The sequence below is a fragment of the Salvelinus namaycush genome, chromosome 25 (genome assembly GCF_016432855.1).
Source record: "Salvelinus namaycush isolate Seneca chromosome 25, SaNama_1.0, whole genome shotgun sequence".
Lineage (NCBI taxonomy): Eukaryota > Metazoa > Chordata > Actinopteri > Salmoniformes > Salmonidae > Salvelinus > Salvelinus namaycush.
In genome coordinates this window covers 40,137,155-40,156,931 of record NC_052331.1, presented here as the reverse complement: position 1 = coordinate 40,156,931, position 19,777 = coordinate 40,137,155, and the positions used below count along the sequence as shown (strand labels likewise).

Sequence of the window (19,777 nt, the reverse complement as noted above, 5' to 3'; positions counted from 1 at the left end):
TTTTTGCTAAAAATGTAATGTTTTTTACCCTTTTGTATTTGTGTTTATTATGGATCAGCATTAGCTGCTGCCTTTTAGTGTGCGTATGTACTCTACCGTATTTATACTTGGGATATCGCTTTTCAACAGGAAAAGTGAATTAATTACTGGAAGACGTCATTAAAGCAAGGCAAGAATGACCCTTCATTCAACGGATCTGTCTGCCTTAATGCTGCTGCCCTCTTGTGGCAAAGGTAGAATACCACAAGCTACTTGTGGTCATTATGACGAGCAGGCTGACTACACCGCATGCGCGCAGCTGGTTTGGGTTCTGTGTAACCTTGACAATCATTACATAACGACACATAAGAGATAAGACACCATTTTTTCTTCTTCTCCAAAATCACCTTTTAATCCACAATTGTTGCGGCATCATGCAGATGATAACAAGTTGTTCCTTCAGGATTCCATTTTAGACCGTAACATAGCTTTGAATATGATCCATGTCCTGTAAATCTTTGTTTATATAGTTTCTTCTTTACAGTGCTTAGACATTGTGTTCTGTGACAGAAAAAAAATACTGTGTGATTCCATTAAATATATACATTGAGAAAGACAGAGGGAGGGATAGACTTGAGAGTAAGAGACAAACAGACACGCTTTCCACCCAAAGATAGGCATATACAGTACATAGATACAATGGATTGCATTTACACAGCGCTTCCTCGCAGGTCTCCAATCGCTTTTGTGTGTGTGTGTGTGTGTGTGTGTGTGTGTATATGGGAGGGAGGATAACTCACCTCATCCACATTGGCTATTACAGTGGTGAGGTAAGGGGTAGAGTAAACAGACACACAGACATGCAGCCGGACAGACGGCACACCACTGGGTTGTGGTAAGACCACACCACACACACACACCTATCTACAGTTCCCTATTACAATATGACGCGGTTCAAATTGTGGTCCAAAGAGGAAAAGGATTCTAAATTACATGTAATTGTAGAGGGCATCTGGGTTTGACAGTGTTTCACTGGGGTTGACTCGATGTTGAGGAATAATTATTTGTTCTGTTTTTAGATGAGAAGGTCAACTTTAAACATGGTTGTATTGACAGTAGATGACTGATGGTTAAATACTGATTGAGGCTAACTCCTGACAGTTGATCCAACCCTTGGCACTAAGCCCTGATCTAGGTTCAGTTTACCACATCTAAGCTCCAATCTAGACCATCTGAATAGAAGATAAGATCTGAGCCTAGGTCAACACTAGAGCACCGGGTCAGACAACAAAAGCGGACTAATAGAAGGGTCTGATGGCCGTTAGGTTGGTGAGTCAAGAAAAGACTCCTGCTAGAATGACATAATGAAAGAGAAGACAAATATGATGTCATACTATGTCATACGTACTGTTTACTCTAGTACAGGCCTGGGCAACTCCAGTCCTCGCGGGCCTGATTGATGTCACACTTTTCCCCCCATCCCTAGCAAACACACCTGATCTAAACTAATTTCATTTTTAACTGAACATCATGATTAGGTGATTATTGGAGTCAGGGGCAAAAGTGTGACCACCAATCAGGCCCCCGAGGACTGGAGTTGCCTAGGCCTGTACTAGAGTAAACATAGAAGTAAACAAGGGAACTAGATGTTCCATTAAATTTGGCACGATTAACACTTTTTCCAGGAGATAGTTGAAAATTGATGACATCACTACCCTATCCTTTGATCCAATCGCACACCGATCTCGCACCCCCTACCATCACAGATGTAGGATCTTAATTTGAGCCAGTTTGCTATAGCAGGGAGATAATCCTGCAGCAACAGGAAATGTGACTTATTATGTGGATTATAATTAATGGAATTTTTGTACGGCTGGATACATTTTTTGTTAGGGCAAATCAAGTCGGAAATTTCAAAGTGGAAATGACAAACTTTAGAAGCCTTTGTTTACATTTCCTGCTAAATCCTCAGCAACGAAAGACTGATCAAATTAAGATCCTACATTTGTAGGCACTAGCCTAGGCCCTTTTTGGGTGTGATGCACTGTAGATCTGAAAGGAATGGATATGCATCAGCTATGATATAATTGCTTCATCTAGCACTCTTGCTATGCTTACACATATCCAACCCTATCAGAAATACAAGATGGAGTCAACAAGAGCCTAAGAGAAGGGTATTCAAATCCGGGATTCAGGGTTCAGAGAACTGCTGGTTTTAATCCTTCCCCATCCCGCCTAACTAGAGACTGACCTGTAACAACAGGTGAGTAGATTATCTGGCCAATCAATGAACTACCAAGGTGATGTGAAAAATACCAGATTTGAATGTCCCTCGCCTAGTATATGGACTGAGGGTGGAGGGATTGGTTTGGAATTAGGCCCATCATATTCTACCAGGAATCTTCCGGGAGGAGTAAGAACCACATTTCTCCACACTAGCCTCCTCCTCACTACTCTTTGACTGTGACTCGGAAGGTGACGCGGCCCAGGAACTTGTCTCGGTCGTCGTTGTTGCGCAGGTCGGATCCCTCAATCCGGCATTCAATGGTCAGCTCCGTGTTGTAGTCTTCCTTGTTCAGCAACAGCTTAACAGCAACCACGGGCTGCACATACCTCTCCTGTAGACAGAGAGTAAAGGGTGAGAAGAAGAGAGGTGGGAGGGGGGGTGGGAGTAGAAAGAGATAGATAGAGAGAAAGGAGAAGGGAGAGAGAGAGAGAAAATAGGGAGTGGAATAGTGTAGGAAAGAAAATAAGTACAAAGGAGTGGAAGCAAAAAAAGAAGCTCACTGACCAACATGGACTGTTGAATATCTCACCAACATGGACTGTTGAATATCTCACCAACATGGACTGTTGAATATCTCACCAACATGGACTGTTGAATATCTCACCAACATGGACTGTTGAATATCTCATCAACATGGACTGTTAAATATCTCACCAACATGGACTGTTGAATATCTCATAAACATGGACTGTTGAATATCTCACCAACATGGACTGTTGAATATCTCACCAACATGGACTGTTGAATATCTCATCAACATGGACTGTTGAATATCTCACCAACATGGACTGTTGAATATCTCACCAACACCAACATGGACTGTTGAATATCTCATCAACATGGACTGTTGAATATCTCATCAACATGGACTGTTGAATATCTCATCAACGTGGACTGTTGAATATCTCATCAACGTGGACTGTTGAATATCTTACCAACATGGACTGTTGAATATCTCACCAACATGGACTGTTGAATATCTCACCAACATGGACTGTTGAATATCTCACCAACGTGGACTGTTGAATATCTCACCAACATGGACTGTTGAATATATCACCAACATGGACTGTTGAATATCTCATCAACATGGACTGTTGAATATCTCACCAACATGGACTGTTGAATATCTCACCAACATGGACTGTTGAATATCTCACCAACATGGACTGTTGAATATCTCATCAACATGGACTGTTGAATATATCACCAACATGGACTGTTGAATATATCACCAACATGGACTGTTGAATATATCACCAACATGGACTGTTGAATATATCACCAACATGGACTGTTGAATATCTCACCAACATGGACTGTTGAATATATCACCAACATGGACTGTTGAATATCTCACCAACATGGACTGTTGAATATATCACCAACATGGACTGTTGAATATCTCATCAACATGGACTGTTGAATATCTCACCAACATGGACTGTTGAATATCTCACCAACATGGACTGTTGAATATCTCACCAACATGGACGGTTGAATATCTCACACGTCCATCCAACAGTCTTCCAAATTCTTGCATCATTGTACAATAATGCTTTCCCATCAAGCACCAACAAACCAGTATGACAAGAAATCAGAAATTGACAAAATATTGACCTTTGACCCAAACTTACATGAAGTTTGTTGCCGTAGTAAGGGAAATACATTTTATCGAAGCGTCCCTCACTGGGGAAGTACTGCATCTGTATGGGGTTGTCCCTCTGAACGGGGAAAGGAGGAAGAGAAAGAACAATAGTCAAAAGCAAGAATATGTCCATCCTATTCAAACGGACCGTTAGGCTAAGGACTTCATCTGAAAAGGTTGGAGAGCTATCAGAGGAGGCTGGTGGGAGGAGCTTTAGGAAGACGGCCTCCTCTGATAGGTGTATATAGTAGGTATTATGGTAATAGCTCCACTGGTGGGAGGAGTTAGGAAGACGGCCTCCGCTGATAGGTGTATATAGTAGGTATTATGGTAATAGCTCCACTGGTGGGAGGAGTTAGGTATATATAGTAGGTATTATGGTAATAGTTCCACTGGTGGGAGGAGTTAGGAAGACGGCCTCCTCTGATAGGTATATATAGTAGGTATTATGGTAATAGCTCCACTGGTGGGAGGAGTTAGGAAGACGGCCTCCTCTGATAGGTGTATATAGTAGGTATTATGGTAATAGCTCCACTGGTGGGAGGAGTTAGGTATATATAGTATGTATTATGGTAATAGCTCCACTGGTGGGAGGAGTTAGGAAGACGACCTCCTCTGATAGGTATATATAGTAGGTATTATGGTAATAGCTCCACTGGTGGGAGGAGTTAGGAAGACGGCCTCCTCTGATAGGTATATATAGTAGGTATTATGGTAATAGCTCCACTGGTGGGAGGAGTTAGGAAGACGGCCTCCTCTGATAGGTATATATAGTAGGTATTATGGTAATAGCTCCCCTGGTGGGAGGAGTTAGGAAGACGGCCTCCTCTGATAGGTGTATATAGTAGGTATTATGGTAATAGCTACAAGCTAGACTTTGCGCTCTACTATATGGCAATTTTTGCCATATTGCTCACACCTATCCAATGTTTTCAGATCTTCACAAGTCCATATGAGTATGTAAGAATAATACATTATTTAAGAATTGTAAATATTCCTTATGCTGCATACACTGTACTGTAACGCCAATAGCTGTTACATTAAGCAACAGCTGCTCTTTCTGTGGTCTGTGAGAGATCACACTCAATGGCCAGGTCTTATAATATTAACACTGGAACATTCTATCCGGTTCGATTATAACAAATCAAAGTTTATTTGTCACGTGCGCCAAATACAACAACTGCTTACTTACAGGCTTTAACCAACAGTGCAAAAAAGGTATTAGGTGAACAATAGGTAAGTAAAGAAATTAAAACAACAGTAAAAAAGACAGTGAAAAATAACAGCAGCGAGGCTATATACAGTAGCGAGGCTATATACAGGCACCGGTTAGTTGGGCTGATTGAGGTAGTATGTACATGTAGATATGGTTAAAGTGACTATGCATATATGATGAACAGAGAGTAGCGGTAGCGTAAAAAGAGGGGTTGGCGGGTGGTGGATGGCGGGACACAATGCATATATCCCGGTTAGCCAATGTGCGGGGGTACTGGTTGGTCGGGCCAATTGAGGTCGTATGTACATGAATGTATAGTTAAAGTGGCTATGCATATATGGTAAACAGAGAGTAGCATCAGCGTAAAAGAGGAGTTAGGGAGGAGGGGTGGGGGCACACAATGCAGATAGCCCGGGTAGCCATTGAAAGGTTCTATAAGGTTCCTATAATAAAACCGGTATCCTGCATCACACAGGACCACAATATGGAAAAGAGACTGGGATAACAAAACAACCCTGTAAGTCCTTTCCACGTTGTAACAGCGCGTAGCAGACGAAGTTACACACTTACACATCGCTAAGCTTACCCTAAAGCTTCAACTGGAAGCGTGCAGAAAAACAAAAAATCCAACCAAATCAGGAAAAAAAGTACACACAAATATCAACATAAACAATAAATAACATCAAATGCTATAAATGTAACCAGATTGTTCTTCAGAAACACACATACTGAAATCCTGATGACATTTACCTTTGCCGTGCAGTTGACATAGGGATCTCCACGCGGCTTCAGCCCAATGATCTGTGAATTGAAAACGAATTAACCAATCAACCAATCAGAGAGCCGCGATAAGATGATTGGCACATTAAAACCATTATTATGTGGTCTACTCTGAGTAATCCAATGATATAGAAACACAGACAAGGATAAGACTGTAAAACACACTAATAGAGAATGACAACAAAGAGAAGCAAATAAAAATAACTAGATTGAGGAGATGGAAAGAAATCCACTATGGGCTAATGTCACCTACTGATACATGTCATCTACTGATACGTACAATAGCTCGAGGCTCTTGTGAATGTGTCCACTGAAAAATGGGACTGGTGAACTACACAGCACTGCCCTGAATTTAATTGGGTCTGCACCAGTGGAGGCTGCTGAGGGGAGGACAGCCCATAATAATGGCCCGAAACAGAACGAATGGAATGGCATCAAACACATGGAAACCATGGAAACCATGTGTTTGATATTTTTGATACCATTCCACTGATTCCGCTCCAGTCATTACCACGAGCCCGTCCTCCCCAATTAAGGTGCTACCAACCTCCTGTGGTCTGCACTTATCCAATGTGCACCTCATTAGGACCCAACTGTATTGACTTCAATTACATGCAACCAAGGAAAGAGTCTTGGCTTCGTCCCAGTTCTGTACCATTTTCCCAAAATGTGCACTTGCACACTCCCCGTCATGGATTGAACAATGGTAGAAACTCCATCCAGCCAATATTTACACCAATCCACTGCTTTAATCCATGACAGTGTGTAAGTACACACTTTGGAATGGCAAGATAATTAGGGTCACAACCATGTATCCAAAGACAAGAAGGGAAAAGGAGGAGGTACCCTATTCATTTTGAGGAGGACACATGGTCTCCCCTCAGCGTAACCGAAGGTGGAGTCGGACAGGCCGGAGCAGCGGCTCAGAGAGCTCCTCTTGAACTGACAGGCCTTCCTCTGCTCGCCCACCTCTCCCTCCTGCTCAAAGTAGACCCCTGCCGCGCACGCCTCATTCCTCTCCTGCTCCGTGTCATTGTACTCTGAGAAAAGACAATAACGACAGATTTGTTTTCATTTCTGTCGACGACCCAGACGGCAAAGTGCTTCATTTGACACATTTTGTTCGTTCATGCACAGATGATTGACAGTCAAACATTTTGATGTTTGTTCCTCTACTGCAGCTGGGTTGTTGAGATAAATAAGACATTGGCTACAAGAGAAACTCGCCCCAGGCTGATATTTTGTATGTGTAATTGTTAACGTATCATTTCATGCTAGTTTTAACCATCCCCCTATGCTTTGATTGAATTGTGTGTCACTGAACTACATGGCAACATTGTTTCTCTGTATCTCTTATTGAAAAGAACATTTACAATTGAGAGATAGAGAGAAAGAGAGAGAGATAGAGAGAAAGAGAGAGAGAAAGAAGGTGAGTTAGAGAGAGAGCGAGAGAGAGAGAAGGGGCACAGATTTTGCAAGGAGACAAGATAAAAGACTCACGTTGCAGGTAAGACTCTAAAGTCTGGACATACGTGCTGAACTGGAGAGGTTGTGATCTGTTAAACAGCATGTCCAATTGCTTTGGCCGGATGACCAACCCTAAGGGACAGAGGGTACAGTATGAGATCACCACTTCCTTCAGGGTCATCAAAACGTTAAATCCACTAACACACAAATCAGGGTCACCAATGTTGTGTGGTGAACCCATTAACGCTTAATTTGAAATATACCTACATAAGGGCTTCATAACACATTCATAATCCATACATACCGCATTCATAACCATACATTACACATTCATAATCCATACATATCACATTCCTAACCATACATAACACATTCATAACCCATACAAACACATGCATAACCCATACATACCACATTCATAACCATACATTACACATTCATAACCCATACATAACACATTCATAACCCATACAAACACATTCATAACCCATACATATCACATTCATAACCATACATAACACATTCATAACCCATACATAACACATTCATAATCCATACATAACACATTCATAACCATACATACCACATTCATAACCATACATAACATATTCATAAACCATACATAACAAATTCATAACCATACATAACACATTCATAACCCGTACATAACACATTCATAACCCGTACATAACACATTCATAACCCATACATACCACATTCATAACCATACATAACACATTCATAACCCATACATAACACATTCATAACCCATACAAACACATTCATAACCCATACATACCACATTCATAACCATACATAACACATTCATAACCCATACATAACACATTCATAACCATACATAACACATTCATAACCCATACATAACACATTCATAACCCATACATACCACATTCATAACCATACATAACACATCCATAACCCATACATAACACATTCATGACCTATACATAACACATTCCTAACCCATACATAACACATTCATAACCCGTATATAACACATTCATTACCCATACATACCACATTCATAACATATACATAACCCGTTCATAACATATGCATAGGTAGCCTTTAAATAAAGTGTATAAAGAGTTTGGCCATTACCGTGACAGTTCATACCAGAAATCCCATTATTCAACAGCAGCCGTATAGTATAGTGCCTACTGGGTAATATTGACCAATAGTAGTCCACAGGTTTCTCACGTTTTAAAAAGTTGACTACCTGTCCTGAACCAACAGAATTTGGGCTCAAAATCAACTAAATACAGCACTTCTTGGATATTCGTTTTCCCTCAGAATGACCCTGTGCTTTAATAATCTCCCAATAATCAATAATCTTCCAATCTGATCAATTTAATGATTTATTGATTGACTGACTGACTGATTGATTGATTGGCGATTAGATTTATTGGTTGGTTGGTTGGTTGATTGATTTATTGGTTGGTTGATTGGTTGGTTGATTGAATAAATCATCTACCTGTGGTGCTACTTACCTGGGTGTGGCACCCGGTCGCGGTACTTTGGCACATAGTCGTCTAGCGTCAGCAGCATGACCCAAATGGTGAGGACGAACATCCCAGCCAGGAATGCATAGAACACCAGGTAGAACAGGAGGATGAGGCCTGGGGAGAGAGAGACATAGAGAGAGACAGAGAGAGAGAGACAGAGAGACAGACAGATAGAGAGAGAGAGAGAGAGAGAGAGAGAGAGAGAGAGAGAGAGAGAGAGAGATTAGCACGACTCCAGACTGTGTTATCCCTCAGAGCTAAAATCTAGGTCTACAAAAATCTGATCATACAAGGGTCGTTTGGTGAACTGCCTCTGGCCTATTGGCTTATTAATGTGTTTTACATCATCCATCCTTAGTAATGTGTTTTACATCATCCATCCTTAGTAATGTGTTTTACATCATCCATCCTTAGTAATGTGTTTTACATCATCCATCCTTAGTAATGTGTTTTACATCATCCATCCTTATTCATGTGTTTTACATCATCCATCCTTATTCATGTGTTTTACATCATCCATCCTTAGTAATGTGTTTTACATCATCCATCCTTATTAATGTGTTTTACATCATCCATCCTTATTGTGTTTTACATCATCCATCCTTATTAATGTGTTTTACATCATCCATCCTTATTAATGTGTTTTACATCATCCATCCTTATTAATGTGTTTTACATCATCCATCCTTATTAATATGTTTTACATCATCCATCCTTATTAATGTGTTTTACATCATCCATCCTTATTAATATGTTTTACATCATCCATCCTTATTAATGTGTTTTACATCATCCATCCTTAGTAATGTGTTTTACATCATCCATCCTTAGTAATGTGTTTTACATCATCCATCCTTAGTAATGTGTTTTACATCATCCATCCTTAGTAATGTGTTTTACATCATCCATCCTAATTAATGTGTTTTACATCATTCATCCTAATTAATGTGTTTTACATCATTTATCCTTATTAATGTGTTTTACATCATCCATCCTTATTAATGTGTTTTACATAATTTATCCTTATTAATGTGTTTTACATCATCCATCCTTATTAATGTGTTTTACATCATCCATCCTTATTAATGTGTTTTACATCATCCATCCTTAGTAATGTGTTTTACATCATCCATCCTTATTAATGTGTTTTACATCATCCATCCTAATTAATGTGTTTTACATCATTCATCCTAATTAATGTGTTTTACATCATTCATCCTATTAATGTGTTTTACATCATTATCCTTATTAATGTGTTTTACATCACCATCCTTATTAATGTGTTTTACATCATCCATCCTTATTAATGTGTTTTACATCATTTATCCTTATTAATGTGTTTTACATCATCCATCCTTATTAATGTGTTTTACATCATCCATCCTTATTAATGTGTTTTACATCATTCATCCTAATTAATGTGTTTTACATCATTTATCCTTATTAATGTGTTTTACATCATCCATCCTTATTAATGTGTTTTACATCATCCATCCTTATTAATGTGTTTTACATCATCCATCCTTATTAATGTGTTTTACATCATCCATCCTTAGTAATGTGTTTTACATCATCCATCCTTATTAATGTGTTTTACATCATCCATCCTTATTAATGTGTTTTACATCATCCATCCTTATTAATGTGTTTTACATCATCCATCCTTATTAATGTGTTTTACATCATCCATCCTTATTAATGTGTTTTACATAATTTATCCTTATTAATGTGTTTTACATCATCCATCCTTATTAATGTGTTTTACATCATCCATCCTTATTAATGTGTTTTACATCATCCATCCTTATTAATGTGTTTTACATCATCCATCCTTATTAATGTGTTTTACATCATCCATCCTAATTAATGTGTTTTACATCATTCATCCTAATTAATGTGTTTTACATCATTTATCCTTATTAATGTGTTTTACATCATCCATCCTTATTAATGTGTTTTACATCATCCATCCTTATTAATGTGTTTTACATCATTTATCCTTATTAATGTGTTTTACATCATCCATCCTTATTAATGTGTTTTACATCATCCATCCTTATTAATGTGTTTTACATCATCCATCCTTATTAATGTGTTTTACATCATCCATCCTTATTAATGTGTTTTACATCATCCATCCTTATTAATGTGTTTTACATCATCCATCCTTATTAATGTGTTTTACATAATTTATCCTTATTAATGTGTTTTACATCATCCATCCTTATTAATGTGTTTTACATCATCCATCCTTATTAATGTGTTTTACATCATCCATCCTTATTAATGTGTTTTACATAATTTATCCTTATTAATGTGTTTTACATCATCCATCCTTATTAATGTGTTTTACATCATCCATCCTTATTAATGTGTTTTACATCATCCATCCTTAGTAATGTGTTTTACATCATCCATCCTAATTAATGTGTTTTACATCATTCATCCTAATTAATGTGTTTTACATCATTTATCCTTATTAATGTGTTTTACATCATCCATCCTTATTAATGTGTTTTACATCATCCATCCTTATTAATGTGTTTTACATCATTTATCCTTATTAATGTGTTTTACATCATCCATCCTTATTAATGTGTTTTACATCATCCATCCTTATTAATGTGTTTTACATCATCCATCCTTATTAATGTGTTTTACATCATCCATCCTTATTAATGTGTTTTACATCATCCATCCTTATTAATGTGTTTTACATCATCCATCCTTATTAATGTGTTTTACATAATTTATCCTTATTAATGTGTTTTACATAATTTATCCTTATTAATGTGTTTTACATCATCCATCCTTATTAATGTGTTTTACATCATCCATCCTTATTAATGTGTTTTACATCATCCATCCTTATTAATGTGTTTTACATCATCCATCCTTATTAATGTGTTTTACATCATCCATCCTTATTAATGTGTTTTACATCATCCATCCTTATTAATGTGTTTTACATCATCCATCCTTATTAATGTGTTTTACATCATCCATCCTTATTAATGTGTTTTACATCATCCATCCTTATTAATGTGTTTTACATCATCCATCCTTATTAATGTGTTTTACATCATCCATCCTTATTAATGTGTTTTACATCATCCATCCTTAGTAATGTGTTTTACATCATCCATCCTTATTAATGTGTTTTACATCATCCATCCTTATTAATGTGTTTTACATCATTCATCCTTAGTAATGTGTTTTACATCATCCATCCTTATTAATGTGTTTTACATCATCCATCCTTATTAATGTGTTTTACATCATCCATCCTTATTAATGTGTTTTACATCATCCATCCTTAGTAATGTGTTTTACATCATCCATCCTTATTAATGTGTTTTACATCATCCATCCTTATTAATGTGTTTTACATCATTCATCCTTAGTAATGTGTTTTACATCATCCATCCTTATTAAGGTGTTTTACATCATTCATCCAAGTAAACATGAGTAATTTCAATGAGCACAGCTTTCCATGTAAAGAAGTGGATAAGTAAGCAAGGATAGATGAGGAACAATTTCAAGCCTGAACATTATGTTGTGTAAAGGTATGCATTTTGTTTTCTTACGATGATAGTCAGTATAATCAAAGATGACAGAACAGCCTAGCAATTTGATTGACAGGTCCAAGTCTGAACCCTTATCAAATGACAGGGCTGCCCAAGGGTGCTGGGAACTGGGAACCCGCATAAGCTTTATGCTGTGTTCACGTCATGTCAGGAACTCAGAAATACGCCCTTCCTACTGGGGCTAATACACATGAACGCCCCTCCAACTCGTAGTTACGACTAGGAAACGGGGGTATGATCTCTGGACCCCGGTCTATCCAACATGATGAACTTTGACATCAGGCACCACTGAAAAATGGCAACAAACATGGCCGCGATTTCGGCTGTCAACGGTCAGAATGGTTCTTGCGTTCCCTCCCGAGCTCCTAGCACGCGAACGCTCCAAGTCGTTCTTCCGATCACTCTCCCATGAGGTGAATGCCGCATTACAAATACATATCGATCCAGCCCATCCCCAATAATGAATAGATCATTCAAACCCTGCAGAAATGTTATATTTGTAATGTCTATTCATGTATATGAATGTTTATTGCACAGTCGATATAATATTATATCAGGTGTAAGCATTCCATTGAACGAGGTGGGCTTTAACATTTACCTAGACCTACCATGCAAACAGTCAGGTTGTTCACCACACTAGGTCTACAGTCTACACAGTCAGGTTGGTCATCACACTAGGTCTACATTCTACACAGTCAGGTTGGTCATCACACTAGGTCTACATTCTACACAGTCAGGTTGGTCATCACACTAGGTCTACATTCTACACAGTCAGGTTGGTCATCACACTAGGTCTACAGTCTACACAGTCAGGTTGGTCATCACACTAGGTCTACAGTCTACACAGTCAGGTCGGTCATCACACTAGGTCTACAGTCTACACAGCCCCCCCCCCCCCCCCATCCAGCCACTGAAAATCCCTCTCCCTACTCTCTTCCACTCTCCTCCGATACATTCCCATCATGCACCAGCAGGGAAAGCCATTTGACCTTGACAAGTATGCTAATGTGGGCGGCCATGCTGCCGTAGCAGTGGGAGGAGGAGTTCTGACAGCGTGAGAGAGGAGCATCCCACAGCACTGCACAGGGTCAATACTAGCTGCTAGCTACCACAGATAGAGCAAGTTCGGCTCACCATCTTCAAAGACACCATAGACTACTGCTTTTAAAATTGAGGATATATAAATTCCAGAAATGAGAAATCTACATTTTATTTCCATATGTTCTTTGTGTGTCGGTAGTGTATCTCATCTGTAACACAAGTGAAGGTCTTCGCACAATCATGCTAGCTGGCTGTTAGATAGTCATAAACTGGTCTGTTCCAGGGAATTCACAGGCACACACACACACACACACACACACACACACACACACACACACACACACACACACACACACACACACACACACACACACACACACACTGATGTACACTACACTGATGTACACTACAGAGCAGTTATTTCTGATTTCTGATAACATTGTTCTGAGAAGGGAGCTATCATTTAATTTATGATCTTAAGAATGAATATCATTTGCTTATAGTTTATCATACTAATTATTATTATTATTATTTACTTTTTTTTTTACCAAAGCCTACACTACGTAGACCCATCTTCTATCTCATATTTCAGTCGTAGCCTATATGGCTACTTGTGGTCTCTATTGGAAATACACTGAGTATTGGTCTCTAATTATTATTCATACAGGTGGGCTAGTCTCATTTATTTGTCTTGAGCTAATCGGAGCTGAAATGGACAAGCTGTCACACACACACACACACACACACACACACACACACACACACACACACACACATACATACATACAAAACCAACTAGACATAAATAGATTGTGATGATTGAGACCATGAATGCATAGGTGGATATTATATAATATTACTATCCGTTATTAGGCTATATGTGACAACATGCACATCAAAACGGAATAGCCTGCAATATGATACATCATAAAAATGTGGTTTTCGACTGTGGGCTATGACTCAGACCCGGTCCAGGTTTTCTTACCCCAGCTCTTCGCTGTGCGCCCGCAAAACTCCCCGGTCCTTGGGTTGAAGATGGAATCTTTCCAGTTTCCAGCATTCTCATCCTCTTTCGCCGTCGATTTGACTTCGTTGCTTGCCATGGTGGAAATTTGAGGATGTATTTTTCCTTATTAAAAATATGAGGAACAGCGGGCGATAGGATGAGGCGAAATCAGGGATGTGATTGAATCAGTGGTTGGAATGGAGTCCAGCGGCAGAGTGAGGCAAGATTGCTCTGTTTAAAAAAATAAATTAAAAAGCGAAAAATCTGTGACGTTTTCTGCAACTAGCGTCAGCCTCGCTCCGCCACTCAATGCGGTACGGGTACGGTTACAATAGAAGAGCCTCGATAGAAGAACGGCTTGGACAGTGTAGCCTAGATTTGTAGACACTAACAAAAACGCTAGAATAACGCGGTATTTATCCAGTTATCATTGCCTGAGAAAATGAGAGAATGGCGTACCTAACAAATGAGACGAAAACTGTACAGATTATGATGATGCCAATGATATGTAGACAGTAGACCTATGCTTCCTATACATTAAATAGGCTATTCATATGATTCTGCCTGTGGTTAAAATAGCTTAGCACACCTGAACATGCATTCATTTTGCTACAGGTCAAAATGTGTGTGATGTGTTGAGGATGAGCAACACATAGGGGATCAATCTGCTATGGTGTGTGTATGTGTGTATGTGAGGACCCCTTAACACCACAATGGTTGACATACAGTACCAGTCAAAAGTTTGGACAGACCTACACATTCAAGGGTTTTTCTTTATTTTTACTATTTTCTACATTGTAGAATAATAGTGAAGACATCAAAACTATGAAATAACACGTTCGGAATCATGTAGTAACCAACAAAGTGTTAAACAAATCAAAATATATTTTAGATTCTTCAAAGTAGACACCCTTTGCCTTGATGACAACGTTGCACACTCTTGGCATTTTCTTAACCAGCTTTTCCAACATATGTGGGATGGAGTTCCCATATATGCTGAGCACTTGTTGGCTGCTTTTCCTTCACTCCACGGTCCAACTCATCCCAAACCATCTCAATTGGGTTGAGGTTCGGGTGACTGTGGAGGCCAGGTCATCTGATGCAGTACTCCATCACTCTCCTTCTTGGTCAAATAGCCCTTACACAGGCTGGAGGTGTGTTGGGTCATTTTCCTGTTGAAAATCAAATGATAGTCCCACTAAGAGCAAACCAGATGGGATGGCGTATTGCTGCAGAATGCTGTGGTAGCCATGCTGGTTAAGTGTGCCTTGAAGTCTAAATAAATCACTGACAGTGTCACCAACAAATCACCCCCACACGTCCTCCTCCATGCTTCAAGGTGGGAACCACACATGCGGAGATCATCCGTTCACCTACTCTGCGTCTCACAAAGACAAGAATCTCACATTTGGACTCATCAGACCATAGGACAGATTTCTACCAGTATATTGTCCATTGCTCGCGTTTCTTGGCCCAAGCAAGTCTCTTCTTATTATTGGTGTCCTTTAGTAGTGGTTTCTTTGCAGGAATTCGACCATAAAGGCCTGATTCATGCAGTCTCCTCTGAACAGTTGATGTTGAGATGTGTCTGTTACTTGAACTCTCTGAAGCATTTACAGTTGAAGTCGGAAGTTTACATACACTTTGGTTGAAGTCATGAAAACTCATTTTTCAACCACTCCACAAATTTCTTGTTAACAAACTATAGTTTTGGCAAGTCGGATAGGACATCTACTTTGTGCATGACACAAGTAATTTTCCAACAATTGTTTACAGACAGATACTTTTCACTTATAATGTTAAGAGGTCTGTGTGCAGCTTGTGTAGAGGAGTCAGGCGCAGGACATCAGATATGAGTAAATAAACGTAATTTACTCAAAATAGGCAAATACAATACAATAAAGCAAGCCCACATAACGGACCGCATAACTTACAAACAATCACTCACAAAAAAACATGGGGGAACAGAGGGTTAAATAATGAACAAGTAATTGGGGAAGTGAAACCAGGTGTGTAAAACAAAGACAAAACAAATGGAAAATGAAAAGTGGATCGGCGATGGCTAGAAGGCCGGTGACGTCGACCGCCGAATGCCGCCCGAACAAGGAGAGGGACCGACTTCGGCGGAAGTCGTGACATATAATTCACTGTATCACAATTCCAGTGGGTCAGACGTTTACATTCACTAAATTGACTGTGCCTTTAAACAGCTTGAAAAATTCCAGAAAATTATGTCATGGATTTAGAAGCTTCTGAAATGCTAATTGACATCATTTGAGTCAATTGGAGGTGTACCTGTGGATGTATTTAAAGGACTACCTTCAAACTCAGTGCCTCTTTGCTTGACATCATGGGAAAATCTAAAGATATCAGCCAAGACCTCCAAACCAATTTCCCAACGCCTGAAGGTGCCACGTTCATCTGTACAAACAATAGTATGCAAGTATAAACACCATGGGACCACGCAGTCGTCATACCGCTCAGGAAAGAGACGTGTTTTGTCTCCTAGAGATGCACGTACTGTGGTGCGAAAAGTGCAAATCAATCCCAGAACAACAGCAAAGGAGCTTGTGAAGATGCTGGAGGAAACAGGTACAAAAGTATCTACACTGCTCAAAAAAATAAAGGGAACACTTTAATAACAAAATGTAACTCCAAGTCAATCACACTTCTGTGAAATCAAACTGTCCACTTAGGAAGCAACACTGATTGACAATAAATTTCACATGCTGTTGTGCAAATGGAATAGACAAAAGGTGAAAATTATAGGCAATTAGCAAGACACCCCCAAATAAAGGAGTGATTCTGCAGGTGGTGACCACAGACCACATCTCAGTTCCTATGCTTCCTGGCTGATGTTTTGGTCACTTTTGAATGCTGGCAGTGCTCTCACTCTAGTGGTAGCATGAGACGGAGTCTACAACCCACACAAGTGGCTCAGGTAGTGCAGCTCATCCAGGATGGCACATCAATGCGAGCTGTGGCAAGAAGGTTTGCTGTGTCTGTCAGCGTAGTGTCCAGAGCATGGAGGCGCTACCAGGAGACAGGCCAGTACATCAGGAGACGTGGAAGAGGCCGTAGGAGGGCAACAACCCAGCAGCAGGACCGCTACCTCCGCCTTTGTGCAAGGAGGAGCACTACCAGAGCCCTGCAAAATGACCTACAGCAGGCCACAAATGTGCATGTGTCAGCATATGGTCTCACAAGGGCTCTGAGGATCTCATCTCGGTACCTAATGGCAGTCAGGCTACCTCTGGCGAGCACATGGAGGGCTGTGCGGCCCCACAAAGAAATGCCACCCCACACCATGACTGACCCACCGCCAACCGGTCATGCTGGAGGATGTTGCAGGCAGCAGAACATTCTCCACGGCGTCTCCAGACTCTGTCACGTCTGTCACATGTGCTCATGTGCTCAGTGTGAACCTGCTTTCATCTGTGAAGAGCACAGGGCGCCAGTGGCGAATTTGCCAATCTTGGTGTTCTCTGGCAAATGCCAAACGTCCTGCACGGTGTTGGGCTGTAAGCACAACCCCCACCTGTGGACGTCGGGCCCTCATACCACCCTCATGGAGTCTGTTTCTGACCGTTTGAGCAGACACATGCACATTTGTGGCCTGCTGGAGGTCATTTTGCAGGGCTCTGGCAGTGCTCCTCCTGCTCAAAGGCGGAGGTAGCGGTCCTGCTGCTGGGTTGTTGCCCTCCTACGGCCTCCTCCACGTCTCCTGATGTACTGGCCTGTCTCCTGGTAGCGCCTCCATACTCTGGGCACTACGCTGACAGACACAGCAAACCTTCTTGCCACAGCTCGCATTGATGTGCCATCCTGGATGAGCTGCACTACCTGAGCCACTTGTGTGGGTTGTAGACTCCGTCTCATGCTACCACTAGAGTGAGAGCACCGCCAGCATTCAAAAGTGACCAAAACATCAGCCAGGAAGCATAGGAACTGAGAAGTGGTCTGTGGTCACCACCTGCAGAATCACTCCTTTATTGGGGGTGTCTTGCTAATTGCCTATAATTTCCACCTTTTGTCTATTCCATTTGCACAACAGCATGTGAAATTTATTGTCAATCAGTGTTGCTTCCTAAGTGGACAGTTTGATGTCACAGAAGTGTGATTGACTTGGAGTTACATTGTGTTGTTTAAGTGTTCCCTTTATTTTTTTGAGCAGTGTATATCCACAGTAAAACGAGTCCTATATCGACATAACCTGAAAGGCCACTCAGCAAGGAAGAAGCCACTGCTCTAAAACCGCCATAAAAAAGCCAGATTACGGTTTGCAGCTGCACATGGGGACAAAGATTGTACTTTTTGGAGAAATGTCCTCTGGTCTGATGAAACAAAAAATGTAACTGTTTGCCATAATGACCATCGTTATGTTTGGAGGAAAAAGGGGGAGGCTTGCAAGCCGAAGAACACAATCCCAACCGTGAAGCACGGGGGTGGCAGCATCATGTTGTGGGGTGCTTTGCTGCAGGAGGGACTGGTGCACTTCACAAAATAGATAACATCATGAGGAAGGAAAATGATGTGGATATATTGAAGCAACATCTCAAGACCTCAGTCAGGAAGTTAAAGCTTGGTCGCAAATGGGTCTGATGGGTTTGACCGAAGTTAAACAATTTAAAGGCAATGCTACCAAATACTAATTGAGTGTATGTAAACTTCTGACCTACTGGGAACGTGATGAAAGAAATAAAAGCTGAAATAAATCTTTCTCTCTACTATTATTCTGACATTTCACATTCTTAAAAATAAAGTGGTGATCCTAACTGACCTAAGACAGAGACTTTTTGCTAGGATTAAATGTCAGGAATTGTGAAAAACTGAGTTTAAATGTATTTGGCTAAGGTGTATGTAAACGTCAAACTTCAACTGTATTTGGGCTGCAATTTCTGAGGCTGGTAACTCTAATAAACGTATTCTCTGCATCAGAGGTAATTCTGGGACTTCCTTTCCTGTGACTGTCCTCATGAGAGAAGGTTTCATCATAGCGCTTAATGGTTTTTTCTCATTGCTTATTTGAGCTGTTCTTGCCATAATATGGACTTTGTCTTTTACCAAATAGGGCTATTTTCTGTATACTCCCCCTACCTTGTCATAACACAACTGATTGGCTCAAACGCATTAAAAGAAGGAAAGAAATTCCACAAACTAACTTTTAACAAGGCACACCTGTTCATTTAAATGCATTCCAGGTGACTACCTCATGAAGCTGGTTGAGAGAATGCCAAGAG

At 40.1% G+C, this 19,777-nt stretch overlaps 1 protein-coding gene across 1 annotated transcript; it reads right to left on the bottom strand.

Annotated features, from left to right (window-relative positions):
- Window positions 1–408: 408 nt before the first annotated feature.
- On the bottom strand, window positions 409–14,835 carry LOC120020730 (sodium/potassium-transporting ATPase subunit beta-3-like). The gene is made up of 7 exons (XM_038964462.1): window positions 14,517–14,835; window positions 8,889–9,017; window positions 7,411–7,509; window positions 6,757–6,950; window positions 5,881–5,931; window positions 3,904–3,990; window positions 409–2,597 (listed from the first exon to the last, which is right to left on the bottom strand). The coding sequence occupies exons 1-7, from the start codon at window positions 14,632–14,634 to the stop codon at window positions 2,430–2,432; spliced, it is 846 nt and encodes a 281-aa protein (XP_038820390.1). The 5' UTR covers window positions 14,635–14,835; the 3' UTR covers window positions 409–2,429.
- Between the last annotated feature and the right edge of the window lie 4,942 nt (window positions 14,836–19,777).